The 19,348-nt window shown below is 30.8% G+C and overlaps 1 protein-coding gene across 2 annotated transcripts in view; it reads left to right on the plus strand.

The window, feature by feature from the left end:
- LOC133636021 (ephrin type-A receptor 7-like) overlaps window positions 1–19,348 on the plus strand; it is a 584,329-nt gene that overhangs the window by 459,567 nt on the left and 105,414 nt on the right. For both annotated transcript variants that reach the window (XM_062029623.1, XM_062029624.1), the window contains exon 6: window positions 6,563–6,687. In XM_062029623.1, the coding sequence (XP_061885607.1) occupies window positions 6,563–6,687 (125 nt within the window). The remainder of the gene's footprint in view (window positions 1–6,562; window positions 6,688–19,348) is intronic.

Below are 19,348 nucleotides of genomic sequence, written 5' to 3' on the forward strand. Positions count from 1 at the left end.
ATAGTAGGCTAATCTAGCTAATATAGACACTTACACCATGTGTTGTCTTCATTATAACACTTATATAAGACTTTTAAAGTCATTTTTATAGTAGGCTAATCTAGCTAATATAGACACTTACATCATGTGTTGTCTTCATTATAACACTTATATAAGACCTTTTAAAGTGATTTTGATAGTAGGCTAATCTAGCTAATATAGACACTTACACCATGTGTTGTCTTCATTATAACACTTATATAAGACTTTTAAAGTCATTTTTATAGTAGGCTAATCTAGCTAATATAGACACTTACATCATGTGTTGTCTTCATTATAACACTTATATAAGACCTTTAAAGTCATTTTGATAGTAGGCTAATCTAGCTAATATAGACACTTACATCATGTGTTGTCTTCATTATAACACTTATATAAGACTGTTAAAGTCATTTTGATAGTAGGCTAATATAGCTAATATAGACACTTACACCATGTGTTCATTATAACACTTATATAAGACCTTTAAAGTCATTTTGATAGTAGGCTAATCTAGCTAATATAGACACTTACACCATGTGTTGTCTTCATTATAACACTTATATAAGACTTTTAAAGTCATTTTTATAGGCTATTATAGCTAATATAGACACTTGCATCATATGTTGTCTTCATTATAACACTTATAAGATTTGTAAAGTCATTTTGATAGTACACTAATCTAGCTAATATAGACACTTACACCATGTGTTGTCTTCATTATAACACTTATATAAGACTTTTAAAGTCATTTTTATAGGCTCTTATAGTTAATATAGACACTTACATCATGTGTTGTCTTCATTATAACACTTATATAAGACTTTTAAAGTCATTTTTATAGGCTCTTATAGTTAATATAGACACTTACATCATGTGTTGTCTTCATTATAACACTTATATAAGACTTTTAAAGTCATTTTTATAGGCTATTATAGCTAACATAGACACTTGCATCATATGTTGCCTTCATTATAACACTTATATAAGACTGTTAGTCATTTTGATAGTAGGCTAATATAGCTAATATAGACACTTACACCATGTGTTCATTATAACACTTATACAAGACCTTTAAAGTCATTTTTATAGTAGGCTAATCTAGCTAATATAGACACTTACACCATGCGTTGTCTTCATTATAACACTTGTATAAGACTTTTAAAGTCATTTTTATAGGCTCTTATAGCTAATATAGACACTTACATCATGTGTTGTCTTCATTATAACACTTATATAAAACCTTTAAAGTCATTTTGATAGTAGGCTAATATAGCTAATATAGGCACTTACACCATGTGTTGTCTTCATTATAACACTTATATAAGACTTTTAAAGTCATTTTTATAGGCTATAAAAATGGGACCCATAACCTCCCTGCTTGGCACTCAGCAACAAAGGGTTGGAGTTGGGGGTTAAATCACCAAAATGATTCCCGGGCGCGGCGCCCCTGTTGCTCACTGCTCCCCAAGGGGATGGGGCAAATGCAGAGGACAAATTTCGCCACATCTAGTGTGTGTGTGACAATCATTGGTACTTTAATCTTTAATCTTAATCTTAATCTATTACAGCTAATATAGACACTTACATCATATGTTGCCTTCATTATAACACTTATGTAAGACTGTTAGTCATTTTGATAGTAGGCTAATCTAGCTAATATAGACACTTACATCATGTGTTCATTATAACACTTATATAAGACCTTTAAAGTCATTTTGATAGTAGGCTAATCTAGCTAATATAGACACTTACACCATGTGTTGTCTTCATTATAACACTTATATAAGACTTTTAAAGTCATTTTTATAGGCTCTTATAGCTAATATAGACACTTACACCATGTGTTGTCTTCGTTATAAGACTTATATACGGCTTTTAATTTTTTGCGGCTTCAGACTGATTCGTTTTTTGTATTTTTGGTCCAATATGGCTCTTTCAACGTTTTGGGTTGCCGACCCCTGCACTAGGGGAACATATAAGGGTTAGGGTTAGGGTTACTAATAAGCAATAATTCTGAGGTTATTGAGGGAAGACTCTTAATTAATGGCTTACTGGTTGCATAATGCAGATTATTGCATTAATAAGTACTTAATGACTAATTAAGAGCCAATATGTTACCAATTTGCATGTTAATAAGCAACTAATTAATGGTGGATGTGTTCCCCATACTAAAATGTTACCAACGTTAGTTTATGACTATTTGTGGCGTTTCAAAAGCAGTAATGACTATGATTCTGTAGTAGAAAAAAAAAAAAAAAAAGAATAAAGCATAAAGCATAAAGACGTCCTGACAAAGCAACCCCGCCTCTTTATTAATAATAGTCATGTGAGTGACAGTGCATGTTGCCACTTCATTAAACGGGGCCTAATTAGCCATTGAGTGGGTAGAACTGTTCTCATACGCTGTAATATTACACTACTTGTGTTGCCAGGTTGAAAGGAAAAACTCATTTCAAATTAAATCCACGTCGGTGCCTTTTACTCCCGGCATTCTGAAATTTGATAAACACTGGCTCGTCTTATGTAATTAGGAATCAATAAGAGTTGAGTGATCTGTCTGGATGAATTCCACTTTGCCTCTTGAGTCAGGAAAAAAAAAATAAAAAAATGTCACTTCAATTGAGACACTCGGAGGGGGAAAAATTGGGAGAATCCCCATCCTTTAGTCTGATGTCGATGTGGACTTGTCAGTCAATCCATATCTGCATTGATCTATTGTCAGTCACACACACACACACACACACACACACACACACACACACACACACACACACACACACACACACACACACACACACACACACACACACATACACACACACACACACACACACACACATACATGTCTTGCCTACTTTGTGTGGACCCACGTTTGGTTAGTGGGTTGTGAGGGCCCCCCTTTCCACTATAGCTAGAATGATGAAAAAATATACATCTAGCCCTAGATGGGAGTAGAGAGTTGCAACTAGGGATGTCAGATAATGGCTTTTTGCCGATATCCAATATTCCGATATTGTCCAACTCTTTAATTACCGATACCGATATCAACCGATACCGATATCAACCGATATATACAGTCGTGGAATTAACACATTATTATGCCTAATTTGGACAACCAGGTATGGTGAAGATAAGGTACTTTTTTTTAAAATTAATAAAATAAGATAAATAAATTAAAAACATTTTCTTGAATAAAAAAGAAAGTAAAACAATATAAAAACAGTTACATAGAAACTAGTAATTAATGAAAATGAGTAAAATTAACTGTTAAAGGTTAGTACTATTAGTGGAGCAGCAGCACGCACAATCATGTGTGCTTACGGACTGTATCCCTTGCAGACTGTTTTGATATATATTGATATATAATGTAGGAACCACAATATTAATAACAAAAAAGATACAACCCTTTTGTGTGAATGAGTGTAAAAGGGGGAGGGAGGTTTTTTGGGTTGGTGCAATAATTGTATGTGTATCTTGTGTTTTTATGTTGATTTAATAAAAACCAAAAAAACCAAAACAACAAAAAACGATACCGATAATTAAAAAAACGATACCGATAATTTCCGATATTACATTTTAAAGCATTTATCGGACATCCCTAGTTGCAACCTCACTTCAGAATGCAAAACACACAAAGTAAAAAAAATATTTTACTTTTGTAGTTGTGAGGACCAGGCAAATGTCCTCACAAGTTAAAAGATCCTCACAGAAAGGGTGATTTATCAAGTGTATGTCCACACAAGGATGGTGAGACAAATACACACACACACACACACACACACACACACACACACACACACACACACACACACACACACAATCTTGTATTTATTACCTTCTTGAGACCTCTGAAAAAAAGGCCTGCCTCTTTAGGACCACCCTTTCTAGATATATAAAGATTTGTATTTACAAAATTAATGATACACTATATTGCCAAAAGTATTTGGCCACCTGCCTTGACTCACATATGAACTTGAAGTGCCATCCCATTCCTAACCCATAGGGTTCAATATGATGTCGGTCCACCTTTTGCAGCTATTACAGCTCCAACTCTTCTGGGAGGGCTGTCCACAAGGTTGCGGAGTGTGTTTATAGGAATTTTCCACCATTCTCCCAAAAGCGCTTTGGTGAGGTCACACACTGATGTTGGTTGCGAAGGCCTGGCTCTCAGTCTCCGTTCTAATTCATCCCAAAGGTGTTCTATCGGGTTCATGTCAGGACTCTGTGCAGGCCAGTCAAGTTCATCCACACCAAACTCTGTCATCCATGTCTTTATGGACCTTGCTTTGTGCACTGGTGCACAGTCATGTTGGAAGAGGAAGGGGCCTGTTTTGGTATCCTGGAGTATTCAAAGTTCCTTTCACTGGAACTAAGGGGCCAAGCCCAACTCCTGAAAAACAACCCCACACCATAATTCCTCCCCCACCAAATTTCACACTCGGCGCAATGCAGTCCGAAATGTAGCGTTCTCCTGGCAATATCCAAACCCAGACTGGTCCATCAGATTGCCAGATGGAATAAGCGTGATTCATTACTCCAGAGAAGGCGTCTCCACTGCTCTAGAAATCACTGAGCTCCTGAGAGCGGCCCATTCTTTCACAAATGTTTGTAGAAACAGTCTCCATGCCTAAGTGCTTTATTTTATACACCTCTGATCGGGCCAAGTGACTAGGACACCTGATTCTGATCATTTGGACGGGTGGCCAAATACTTTTGGCAATATAGTGTATATACATACTATGCAAATACAAAAAAGCTTGTTGTGAAAAATGAGTTGGAATTTCACAAGAAAAAGGTGACAATTTCACAAGTAAAAGGTCACAGTTTCACAAGAAAAACTTAGAATTTTGGCGGTATTGTAACAAAAGTCGTCATTTTACTCAACGCAAGTCAAAATTTGACAAGAAAAACTGAACATTTGCACAATGTTGTGACAGGAGTTGGAATTGTACTCAATAACAGTCGCAATTTTACAAGAAAAGCTTACAATGTTGGCAACTTTATGAAAAGAGTCGTAATTTTACTCCACGAAAGTCACCATTTTATGAGAAAACGTACACATTTTGGCAATATCACAATAATAATCGGAATTTTACTTGGCAAAATTATGACAAGAGTCATACATGTCACTATTTTACAAGAACAGCAAAAAAATTGGCGATATTGTGAGACAAGTCAGAATTTTATATGACAAATGTCGGCATTTTGCATTAAAAAGTAATCATTTAACATAAAGTAATCATTTTACAAGAAAATATTGCAATATTACAGAAACAGAAATAATATGAGAAATTGTTCCCAATTTTATAACAAAAAAGACGACACATTGTGAGAAAAAGACTGCTTTCAGTTAATTTATTTTTATTTATTTATTTTTTTGGTTGTAATTGGTTTTTAATCTTCATTATTTACTTCAAGTTATTACAGTATGTCTCTATATACATATTTATATATTTATTTTTAATACATTTTGGCCAAAGGGGGCGCATTTCAATTGCCTACACACACTTGTCATTACATAGGTTGGCCAGAGGGGGAGTACTTACATTTTTTTTACAAACACTTGTTATTTCATATGTTGACCAGAGGGGGAGCACTTTTAAAACCGACACACAGTCAATTTGAAAAATCCCTCCTTTTTGGGAACACCCTAATTTTGATAGATTTCACCACCAGGGGGTGCAAATGAGATCAACATTTTTTTGTTTTTTGTAACGTGCTTAAGGCCGATGACAAACGAGTCAAGGACCACAGATGGCCCCTGTGCCGCACTTTGGGCAACCCAGCTGTAGAAGCTAACTGTTAATGGCCACTACAGTCTTAGTACTGTTGTGTATTTGTTCATCCTATGGTCACATATGGGACGCGGGTTGTCTTACGTCAGCACGGGAAGTCGTAAAATCAGCCGTTGACCTGGCGTTTTTTTTCGGGGAATGAATAGGGAAGTCCTTTAGCTGCAGTCTTGTTTGATCATATATTGCTGCCTTTGCACCTGTCAATGTTTACTTTTGTATGCACATTAAATCAACAAAAAATCCTGACTTTGGAGCAATGTTCACGGACTCTAGTATTTGGCTCTCTATTAGATGCAATGGTTTTCCGTATTGGGACCATGATTTCGATCCTAACTTGTTCATATGGAAGGTACTTTTCCTTGTTGATGTCTCAAGAAGGGTAGAAATACAAACACACACACACACACACACACACACACACACACGCACACACACACACACACACACACACACACACACACTTGAATAACTAATCCATTATTTCTGTCCTGCTCACTTTTTCTTCCTTTCGAGTGCAATATTGGCTCCCATCTGTCCTTAAACACAAAACCCTATTTTTCTTTCTAGTCCAGAACTGCATGCTGAATAAATCAATGACTGTTTTTCAAAGTAAAAAAAAAAAAAGATGCATTTGTTACACTGTCATGTTTTTAACTGCAGCAGAGTAAGTGCTTACAATGTCCTTGGCGAGCACAAAGCTATTCAATGAACTTGACCTTTTTTTTTTTTTGTCCCGCCTTTCTTAGCGTCATCTCTGGTCAGTCAACTCCGAGCCGAGAAGATTGAGGAGAAGAGCATCACGCTGGTGTGGAGGCAGCCTTCGTCGCCAAACAGCAGCAGGACGGAATATGAAGTCAAGTACTACGAAAAGGTAAGTCTAATTGTTCGCACGGCGGTACCTCGACTTAAAGGTGTTTTGAGATAAGAGCCGTCTCTCTGCGAGTTCCTTTAAGTTTGCGGTACATGTATCCCTCCGACAGAAAATGTTGAAATGAATTAAAATGACATCGTTCCGTTTTGAGACCCGCAAAAAAACACAATTTTAACATGTCATGCTTTTAAATTAGTCTCCATGCCTAAGTGCTTGATTTTATACCGGGCCAAGTGACTAGGACACCTGATTCTCATCATTTGGACGGGTGGCCAAATACTTTTGGCAATATAGTGTATATACATACTATGCAAATATAAAAAAGCTTGTTGAGAATTTTTGGGGGGGAATTTCACAAGAAAAGGGTCAGTTTCACAAGAAAAACTTTGAATTTTGGCAGTAGTATAATAAAAGTCGTAATTTTACTGAACGCAAGTCAAAATTTTACAAGAAAAACTGAACATTTGCACAATATTATGACAAAAGTTGGAATTGTACTCAATAACAGTTGCAATTTCACAAGAAAAGCTTACAATTTTGGCAGTTTTATGAAAAGAGTCGTAATTTTAGGCGACAAAAGTCACAATTTTTATGAGAAAACTTGAACATTTTGGCAATATTACAATAAAAATCGGAATTTTACTTGGCAAAATTACGACAAGAGTCGTACATGTCACTATTTTACAAGAACAACCAAAAAAATGGGCAATATTGTGATACAAGTCAGAATTTTATATGACAAATGTCAACATTTTGCATTAAAAAGTAATAATTTAACATAAAAAAGTAATAATTTTACAAAAAATATTGCAATATTACAGAAAACAGAAATATTATGAGAAATGGTTCCCAATTTTATAAGAAAAAAGTCGACACATTGTGAGAAAAAGACTGCTTTTAGTTAATTTTATTTATTTTTTCCAATTTTTTGTTTGTAATTGGTTTTCTTCATTATTTACTCAAAGTTATTACATTATGTCTCTATATACATATTTATTTAATTGTTTTCATACATTTTTCCCAAAGGGGGCACATTTCAATTTCTTACAAACACTTGTTATAATAAAAGTCATAATTTTACTCAACACAAGTAAAAAATTTACAAGAAAAACTGAACATTTGCACAATACTATGACAAAAGTTGGAATTGTACTCAATAACAGTCGCAATTTTACAAGAAAAGCTTACAATTTTGGCAATTTTATGAAAAGAGTTGCAATTTTAGGCAACAAAAGTCACAATTTTTATGAGAAAACTTAAACATTTTGGCAATATTACTATAAAAATGTGAATTTTACTTGGCAAAATTACGACAAGAGTCATACATGTCACTATTTTACAAGAACAACCAAAAAAATGGGCAATATTGTGATACAAGTCAGAATTTTATATGACAAATGTCAACATTTTGCATTAAAAAGTAATAATTTAACATAAAAAAGTAATAATTTTACGAGAAAATATTGCAATGTTACAGAAAACAGAAATATTATGAGAAATAGTTCCCAATTTTATAAGAAAAAAGTTGACACATTGTGAGAAAAAGACCGCTTTTAGTTAATTTTATTTTGTTTTTTTCCAATTTTTTGTTTGTAATTGGTTTTCTTCATTATTTACTCCAAGTTATTACAGTATGTCTCTATATACATATTTATTTAATTGTTTTAATAAATTTTTCCCAAAGGGGGCGCATTTCAATTTCTTACACACACTTGTTATAATAAAAGTCGTAATTTTACTCAACGCAAGTCAAAATTTTACAAGAAAAACTGAACATTTGCACAATATTATGACAAAAGTTGGAATTGTACTCAATAACAGTCGCAATTTCACAAGAAAAGCTTACAATTTTGGCAATTTTATGAAAAGAGTTGCAATTTTAGGCGACAAAAGTCACAATTTTTATGAGAAAACTTGAACATTTTGGCAATATTACAATAATAATCGGAATTTTACTTGGCAAAATTATGACAAGAGTCATACATGTCACTATTTTACAAGAACAACAAAACAATTGGCAATATTGTGATACAAGTCAGAATTTTATATGACAAATGTCAACATTTTGCATTAAAAAGTAATAATTTAACATTAAAAAGTAATAATTTTACGAGAAAATATTGCAATGTTACAGAAAACAGAAATATTATGAGAAATAGTTCCCAATTTTATAAGAAAAAAGTCGACACATTGTGAGAAAAAGACTGCTTTTAGCTATTTTTTAATTTTTTTTTCCAATTTTTTGTTTGTAATTGGTTTTCTTCATTATTTACTCCAAGTTATTACAGTATGTCTCTATATACATATTTATTTAATTGTTTTCATACATTTTTCCCAAAGGGGGCGCATTTCAATTTCTTACACACACTTGTTGTAATAAAAGTCGTAATTTTACTCAACGCAAGTCAAAATTTTACAAGAAAAACTGAGCATTTGCACAAGATTATGACAAAAGTTGGAATTGTACTCAATAACAGTCGCAATTTCACAAGAAAAGCTTACAATTTTGGCAATTTTATGAAAAGAGCTGTAATTTTAGGCAACAAAAGTCACAATTTTTATGAGAAAACTTGAACATTTTGGCAATATTACAATAAAAATCGGAATTTTACTTGGCAAAATTTTGACAAGCATCATACATGTCACTATTTTACAAGAACAACCAAAAAAATGGGCAATATTGTGATACAAGTCAGAATTTTATATGACAAATGTCAACATTTTGCATTAAAAAGTAATAATTTAACATTAAAAAGTAATAATTTTACGAGAAAATATTGCAATGTTACAGAAAACAGAAATATTATGAGAAATAGTTCCCAATTTTATAAGAAAAAAGTCGACACATTGTGAGAAAAAGACTGCTTTTAGCTATTTTTTAATTTTTTTTTCCAATTTTTTGTTTGTAATTGGTTTTCTTCATTATTTACTCCAAGTTATTACAGTATGTCTCTATATACATATTTATTTAATTGTTTTCATACATTTTTCCCAAAGGGGGCGCATTTCAATTTCTTACACACACTTGTTATAATAAAAGTCGGAATTTTACTCAACGCAAGTCAAAATTTTACAAGAAAAACTGAGCATTTGCACAAGATTATGACAAAAGTTGGAATTGTACTCAATAACAGTCGCAATTTCACAAGAAAAGCTTACAATTTTGGCAATTTTATGAAAAGAGCTGTAATTTTAGGCAACAAAAGTCACAATTTTTATGAGAAAACTTGAACATTTTGGCAATATTACAATAAAAATCGGAATTTTACTTGGCAAAATTTTGACAAGCGTCATACATGTCACTATTTTACAAGAACAACCAAAAAAATGGGCAATATTGTGATACAAGTCAGAATTTTATATGACAAATGTCAACATTTTGCATTAAAATGTAATAATTTAACATAAAAAAGTAATAATTTTACGAGAAAATATTGCAATGTTACAGAAAACAGAAATATTATGAGAAATAGTTCCCAATTTTATAAGAAAAAAGTCGACACATTGTGAGAAAAAGACTGCTTTTAGTTAATTTTATTTATTTTTTCCAATTTTTTGTTTGTAATTGGTTTTCTTCATTATTTACTCCAAGTTATTACATTTTGTCTCTATATACATATTTATTTAATTGTTTTCATACATTTTTCCCAAAGGGAGCACATTTCAATCTCTTACAAACACTTGTTATAATAAAAGTCATAATTTTACTCAACACAAGTAAAAAATTTACAAGAAAAACTGAACATTTGCACAATACTATGACAAAAGTTGGAATTGTACTCAATAACACTCGCAATTTTACAAGAAAAGCTTACAATTTTGGCAATTTTATGAAAAGAGTTGCAATTTTAGGCAACAAAAGTCACTATTTTTATGAGAAAACTTAAACATTTTGGCAATATTACTATAAAAATGGGAATTTTACTTGGCAAAATTACGACAAGAGTCATACATGTCACTATTTTACAAGAACAACCAAAAAAATGGGCAATATTGTGATACAAGTCAGAATTTTATATGACAAATGTCAACATTTTGCATTAAAAAGTAATAATTTAACATAAAAAAGTAATAATTTTACGAGAAAATATTGCAATGTTGCAGAAAACAGAAATATTATGAGAAATAGTTCCCAATTTTATAAGAAAAAAGTCGACACATTGTGAGAAAAAGACCGCTTTTAGTTAATTTTATTTTGTTTTTTTCCAATTTTTTTTTTGAAATTGGTTTTCTTCATTATTTACTCCAAGTTATTACAGTATGTCTCTATATACATATTTATTTAATTGTTTTAATAAATTTTTCCCAAAGGGGGCGCATTTCAATTTCTTACACACACTTGTTATAATAAAAGTCGTAATTTTACTCAACGCAAGTCAAAATTTTACAAGAAAAACTGAACATTTGCACAATATTATGACAAAAGTTGGAATTGTACTCAATAACAGTCGCAATTTCACAAGAAAAGCTTACAATTTTGGCAATTTTATGAAAAGAGTTGCAATTTTAGGCGACAAAAGTCACAATTTTTATGAGAAAACTTAAACATTTTGGCAATATTACAATAATAATCGGAATTTTACTTGGCAAAATTATGACAAGAGTCATACATGTCACTATTTTACAAGAACAACCAAAAAAATGGGCAATATTGTGATACAAGTCAGAATTGTATATGACAAATGTCAACATTTTGCATTAAAAAGTAATAATTTAACATAAAAAACTAATTATTTTACGAGAAAATATTGCAATGTTACAGAAAACAGAAATATTATGAGAAATAGTTCCCAATTTTATAAGAAAAAAGTCGACACATTGTGAGAAAAAGACTGCTTTTAGCTATTTTTTAATTTTTTTTTCCAATTTTTTGTTTGTAATTGGTTTTCTTCATTATTTACTCCAAGTTATTACAGTATGTCTCTATATACATATTTATTTAATTGTTTTATTACATTTTTCTCAAAGGGGGCGCATTTCAATTTCTTACAAACACTTGTTATAATAAAAGTCATAATTTTACTCAACACAAGTAAAAATTTTACAAGAAAAACTGAACATTTGCACAATACTATGACAAAAGTTGGAATTGTACTCAATAACAGTCGCAATTTCACAAGAAAAGCTTACAATTTTGGCAATTTTATGAAAAGAGTTGCAATTTTAGGCGACAAAAGTCACAATTTTTATGAGAAAACTTGAACATTTTGGCAATATTACAATAATAATCGGAATTTTACTTGGCAAAATTATGACAAGAGTCATACATGTCACTATTTTACAAGAACAACAAAACAATTGGCAATATTGTGATACAAGTCAGAATTTTATATGACAAATGTCAACATTTTGCATTAAAAAGTAATAATTTAACATAAAAAAGTAATAATTTTACGAGAAAATATTGCAATGTTACAGAAAACAGAAATATTATGAGAAATAGTTCCCAATTTTATAAGAAAAAAGTCGACACATTGTGAGAAAAAGACTGCTTTTAGTTAATTTTATTTATTTTTTCCAATTTTTTGTTTGTAATTGGTTTTCTTCATTATTTACTCCAAGTTATTACATTATGTCTCTATATACATATTTATTTAATTGTTTTCATACATTTTTCCCAAAGGGGGCACATTTCAATCTCTTACAAACACTTGTTATAATAAAAGTCATAATTTTACTCAACACAAGTAAAAAATTTACAAGAAAAACTGAACATTTGCACAATACTATGACAAAAGTTGGAATTGTACTCAATAACAGTCGCAATTTTACAAGAAAAGCTTACAATTTTGGCAATTTTATGAAAAGAGTTGCAATTTTAGGCAACAAAAGTCACTATTTTTATGAGAAAACTTAAACATTTTGGCAATATTACTATAAAAATGTGAATTTTACTTGGCAAAATTACGACAAGAGTCATACATGTCACTATTTTACAAGAACAACCAAAAAAATGGGCAATATTGTGATACAAGTCAGAATTTTATATGACAAACGTCAACATTTTGCATTAAAAAGTAATAATTTAACATAAAAAAGTAATAATTTTACGAGAAAATATTGCAATGTTACAGAAAACAGAAATATTATGAGAAATAGTTCCCAATTTTATAAGAAAAAAGTCGACACATTGTGAGAAAAAGACCGCTTTTAGTTAATTTTATTTTGTTTTTTTCCAATTTTTTTTTTTAAATTGGTTTTCTTCATTATTTACTCCAAGTTATTACAGTATGTCTCTATATACATATTTATTTAATTGTTTTAATAAATTTTTCCCAAAGGGGGCGCATTTCAATTTCTTACACACACTTGTTATAATAGTCGTAATTTTACTCAACGCAAGTCAAAATTTTACAAGAAAAACTGAACATTTGCACAATATTATGACAAAAGTTGGAATTGTACTCAATAACAGTCGCAATTTCACAAGAAAAGCTTACAATTTTGGCAATTTTATGAAAAGAGTTGCAATTTTAGGCGACAAAAGTCACAATTTTTATGAGAAAACTTAAACATTTTGGCAATATTACAATAATAATCGGAATTTTACTTGGCAAAATTATGACAAGAGTCATACATGTCACTATTTTACAAGAACAACCAAAAAAATGGGCAATATTGTGATACAAGTCAGAATTGTATATGACAAATGTCAACATTTTGCATTAAAAAGTAATAATTTAACATAAAAAAGTAATCATTTTACGAGAAAATATTGCAATGTTACAGAAAACAGAAATATTATGAGAAATAGTTCCCAATTTTATAAGAAAAAAGTCGACACATTGTGAGAAAAAGACTGCTTTTAGCTATTTTTTAATTTTTTTTTCCAATTTTTTGTTTGTAATTGGTTTTCTTCATTATTTACTCCAAGTTATTACAGTATGTCTCTATATACATATTTATTTAATTGTTTTATTACATTTTTCCCAAAGGGGGCGCATTTCAATTTCTTACAAACACTTGTTATAATAAAAGTCATAATTTTACTCAACACAAGTAAAAATTTTACAAGAAAAACTGAACATTTGCACAATACTATGACAAAAGTTGGAATTGTACTCAATAACAGTCGCAATTTTACAAGAAAAGCTTACAATTTTGGCAATTTTATGAAAAGAGTTGCAATTTTAGGCAACAAAAGTCACTATTTTTATGAGAAAACTTAAACATTTTGGCAATATTACTATAAAAATGTGAATTTTACTTGGCAAAATTACGACAAGAGTCATACATGTCACTATTTTACAAGAACAACCAAAAAAATGGGCAATATTGTGATACAAGTCAGAATTTTATATGACAAATGTCAACATTTTGCATTAAAAAGTAATAATTTAACATAAAAAAGTAATACTCTTACGAGAAAATATTGCAATGTTACAGAAAACAGAAATATTATGAGAAATAGTTCCCAATTTTATAAGAAAAAAGTCGACACATTGTGAGAAAAAGACTGCTTTTAGTTCATTTATTTTATTTTTTTCCAATTTTTTGTTTGTAATTGGTTTTCTTCATTATTTACTCCAAGTTATTACAGTATGTCTCTATATACATATTTATTTAATTGTTTTAATACATTTTTCCCAAAGGGGGCACATTTCAATTTCTTACACACACTTGTTATAATAAAAGTCGTAATTTTACTCAACGCAAGACAAAATTTTACAAGAAAAACTGAACATTTGCACAATATTATGACAAAAGTTGGAATTGTACTCAATAACAGTCGCCATTTTACAATAAAAGCTTACAATATTGGCAATTTTATGAAGAGTTGTAATTTTAGGCAACAAAAGTCACAATTTTTATGAGAAAACTTGAACATTTTGGCAATATTACAATGATAATCGGAATTTTACTTGGCAAAATTATGACAAGAGTCATACATGTCACTATTTTACAAGAACAACAAAAAAATGGGCAATATTGTGATACAAGTCAGAATTTTATATGACAAATGTCAACATTTTACATTAAAAAGTAATAAGTTACATAAAAAACTAATAATTTTACGAGAAAATATTGCAATGTTACAGAAAACAGAAATATTATGAGAAATAGTTCCCAATTTTATAAGAAAAAAGTCAACACATTGTGAGAAAAAGACTGCTTTTAGTTAATTTTTTAATTTGTTTTCCAATTTTTTGTTTGTAATTGGTTTTCTTCATTATTTACTCCAAGTTATTACAGTATGTCTCTATATACATATTTATTTAATTGTTTTAATAATTTTTTCCCAAAGGGGGCGCATTTAAGACGGAGAAAGTCAAGGTGAGGTCGGCGGCTAGCGCGTCTGCTATCCATCTCAAAGTCCTCCTGGTTGTGTTGCTGCAGCCAGCCGCTAATACACCGATCCCACCTACAACTTTCTTATTTGCAGTCTTCATTGTTCATTAAACAAATTGCAAAAGATTCACCAACACAGATGTCCAGAATACTGTGGAATTTTGAGATGAAAACAGAGCTTTTTGTATTGGATTCAACGGTGTACCAATACTTCCGGTTCAACGATTGACGTCACGCGCATACGTCATCATACATAGACGTTTTCAACCGGAAGTTTAGCGTGAAATTTAAAATTGCACTTTATAAGTTAACCCGGCCGTATTGGCATGTGTTGCAATGTTAAGATTTCATCATTGCTATATAAACTATCAGACTGTGTGGTCGGTAGTAGTGGCTTTCAGTAGGCCTTTAATGAAAATAGACGTTTTTTTGGGTCAAAATGTCAAAGAGAACTTCAAATATAACATGACAGTTTATTTTGTTATTTCCTGCTGAAAGTAATCAACAAATAAGAAACTTTCCATCGGGTTTAAATCCAAAACTTTCAGGGGTTTTTTGTTGTTGTTGTTGTTTTTTATAAATTGGTTGTGCACGTGGACTTATTGGACATGTAAAGAAGGCGCTAACTTCTGGGTGAGGCTTGGTATTCTGCAAGAAACGCTTTGTAAAAAATGTCTTCTCAAATATCTTTATTTTGTTTTTTAACACAAAATAATATAAAAAATAAATACCAAAATGCCAAGAAAAAAAGTAAATGTTTGGGACTGTGGAATATATTTTAATTCCTTTTTTTAAATTTTTTTTTATCATTAAACATTTCACACTAAAGCTTAGCAGTTTTTTTTGTTCTGCAATTTGTTCCATTACTTGACCTGAAATGACCGAAACCGGCACTTTAAAACCGAGGTACGGCGCAGCGTTAAGTCAATAAAAGACATTTGGGATTGGACACAATCCATGCAGACTGTCATCTTCTCTAATAATAGCCTTACTAAAAATTTTTTGGCTGGGTTTCTCCCACTGACACACCTGTCAAAAAGGCCACATCGATTAATGCGCTCAAATACAAAGAACATTCTTTAAATTGGTTGATCAATGTACTAAAAGCGCTTCGAAATAGGTCAAATTTTGGAACTTTTTAAAGACAAAGCCGTCGCCTCAAAGGTCGTAGAGCATGGAACATAAAGGTGGGTGTTTAAGACTGGAACACTTTTATTACAAAGGTGATGTGGTTGAAAATGTCTTTTTTAAAACATTTTCTCAAAGGCACCTGTAAAAAGGATAGAAAGAAATGCTTCAAATAAAGAAAAAAGCATACATAATTGTATGATTATCTGCATTGTTACCAGCTGAGCAGGAACATGTACGATCAATGAATGGATCAATACCTGTCCTGGTTCAGTTAGAATTGGTATTTTGTCAGTAAATACCAGTTCTGAGCATTTTGCAACAAGGATGAGGTGACAGAAGAAAGATAAAAATCTAATAAAATATATTTGTGGCAGCAAAGAACAACATTTTTTGAATTAATTGCCCTTTTGCATAACTATAATGCGTTCAAGGACCCTCTATTAAAGTTAGAAACGGAAGCATCACTCGTTTTTAAAGACAGCAGATAGACTAATAATAATACTTAATCGTAACAATGAAGATGTATTATTATTATTTGTATGATGATGGGTGGACAAGCCAGGCTAAAGGGACAAAAATAGGTTGGAAAAAGTCAGTTATTTTATAATAAGGGCTTTAAGTGAAATCTGACAAAACAGAATACTGTCAACATTAAGACAATAATAAAAAACAAATTCTCCACCTGTTGTAGTGTCGTGGTTTGACTTTGCCTTGGCAGCAGGAGTTGCAGGTTCAATTCTTAGCCAGATCCAAGTAGGAGTATTGGGGTAATACATAGTTCACACTAGGGTTGTACGTTATACCGGTACTAGTATAGTACCGCGATACTTATTCGGTACTATACCGCCTCTAAAAAGTAGCGCCAAAAAAGTAGCAGAAGTGTAGATAGAACATGTTAAAACAGAAAGTAAGCAGATATTAACAGTAAATAAACAAGTTGATTAATCATTTATTTTCTACCACTTGACAAAATAATAGGTAGATAAATGACACAAAATGTTACTGCATACGTCAGCAGACTAATTAGGAGCCTTTGTTTGTTTACTTACTACTAAAAGACAAGTTGTCTAGTATGTTCACTATTTTATTTAAGGACAAACTTGCAATAAGAAACATATGTTTAATGTACCCTAAGATTTTTTGTTAAAATAAAGCCAACAATGCAATTTGTTTGTGGTCCCCTTTATTTAGAAAAGTATCGAAAGGTATCAAAACACATTTTGGTACCGGTACCAAAATATTAGTATCGGGACAACCCTCTGCTGCACTATAAATCTGTCATTCTAAAACTGTGGTATTCCTAAGAATCACTTAAATAAAAATTAAAAGACAGTGTTACTGTTCAAACTCTGTGTAATGTTACAGTGGCTATAACTATTAGATCAGAATCAGAAGTCATTTATTTGTCCTCGGGTGTTGTCGTTGCTCTTCATATCTACAATAGTTAGAAATAAAGAAGGGAAAATACAATCAGCAATATAATAAAAAAAATGCAATACAATAAACAAAAGCACCAGTAAGACTACCGCGATATGTACAAAATAGACAATATGCATGTTAAATAAAACATCTGCTTTGTTTTTGATGAATATTTAGGCCTACTACACTACTGTATTTTAATTTTGGTCATTATGGTGGTAGTTGAAGAGCCAAGTGTTTTCTGAGGTGTTACTTGGTGAAACAAAGTTTTGAGAACCACTACTATAAATAATCATGTATGAACAATAACAGAAAACGACCACATTAAAGTCAGTTCAATCCAAAATGTTCATTAGTCATGTGTTTATATTCCAGATAATGTCCAAAGTTTATGTAACAAAGGTAAAAAAAATAATAGGTTGATGTGTTTAAGGGAAAAGAAAATATTTATTATACTGCAGTAAAGCCAATTCAAAACTGCTGTGTCGCTTCAGCAAGGAAACACTTTAAATAGGTAAAAACTATGAAAAAAAAGACACAAAATATTAAGGGAAAATGTTCGGCTATAACAGGGGTCCCCAAAATACGGCCTGCTGGAAGTCCCAAGTTGGAAAAATAAATAAATAAATTAAATTAAAAATCAAAACTTTTTTTTTTTTTTTTAATTTATTTATTTAATTTATTTATTTTATTTTATTTTGATTGCCATTATATTATTTAATTTTATTGTATTTTTTGTAGGCCATACATCATAATTATTATACTGAGAATAACAAGCGGTAGAAAATTGATTAGAAAGGACAGATTTTAAAAAATAAATAAATAATAATAATAATAATTTTTTTTTGCAATTAAAATATTTATTTTTTTATTTTAGATTTTTTTAATCTGTCCTTTCTAATCCATTTTCTACAGCTTGGTATTCTCTGTGTCTCCTAGCCGCTCAGGCAAACCATATTCTCTAAAGATGCATTTTTCCATCATTGCGCTCGGAATATATATATATGTGTATGTATATATGTATGTGTATGTATGTGTATGTATATATATATATATATATATATATATATATATATATATATATATATATATATATATATATATATATATATATATATATATATATATATATATACTGTATATATATATGTATATGTGTATGTATATATATATGTGTATGTATATATATATATATATATGTATATATATATATATATATATATATAGGTATATATATATATACATATATATATGTATATATATATATATATATATATAGGTATATATATATATGTATATACATATATATATGTATATATATATATGTGTATGTGTATGTATGTATGTATGTATGTATGTATCTATATATATATATATATATATATATATATATATATATATATATATATATATATATATATATATATATATATATATAGATACATACATACACACATACACACACACAGCCAGGCATCCGGTCAAATTTTTTTCACCCTATGCGGCCCCCGGATCAAAAAGTTTGGGGACCCTGGGCTAGAATATAAACTTAAATAGTGCGGTGGTTGTAGGAAATACGGCCATAAATCTGTCACAATGACGATGTTCGGCGCAATGCTAAATTAGCAGTTATCTCTATGGCATTGTGAATGGACTTGGCCCATGCTGCTAAAGCGAACTAAAGCAATTACAAAGGACATTGAAGTATAGCAGAAAATAACAAGTAAGAGTCCCCTTGAAATAATTTATGACAGGTGTTTGTGCCACGAACCGGCATGGGTGTCATCATCAGGCTATGTAGGGAAAAAATCCCAAGTCAAAT

Source organism: Entelurus aequoreus, linkage group LG20 (assembly GCF_033978785.1).
Source record: "Entelurus aequoreus isolate RoL-2023_Sb linkage group LG20, RoL_Eaeq_v1.1, whole genome shotgun sequence".
In the NCBI taxonomy this organism is placed as follows: Eukaryota; Metazoa; Chordata; class Actinopteri; order Syngnathiformes; family Syngnathidae; genus Entelurus; species Entelurus aequoreus.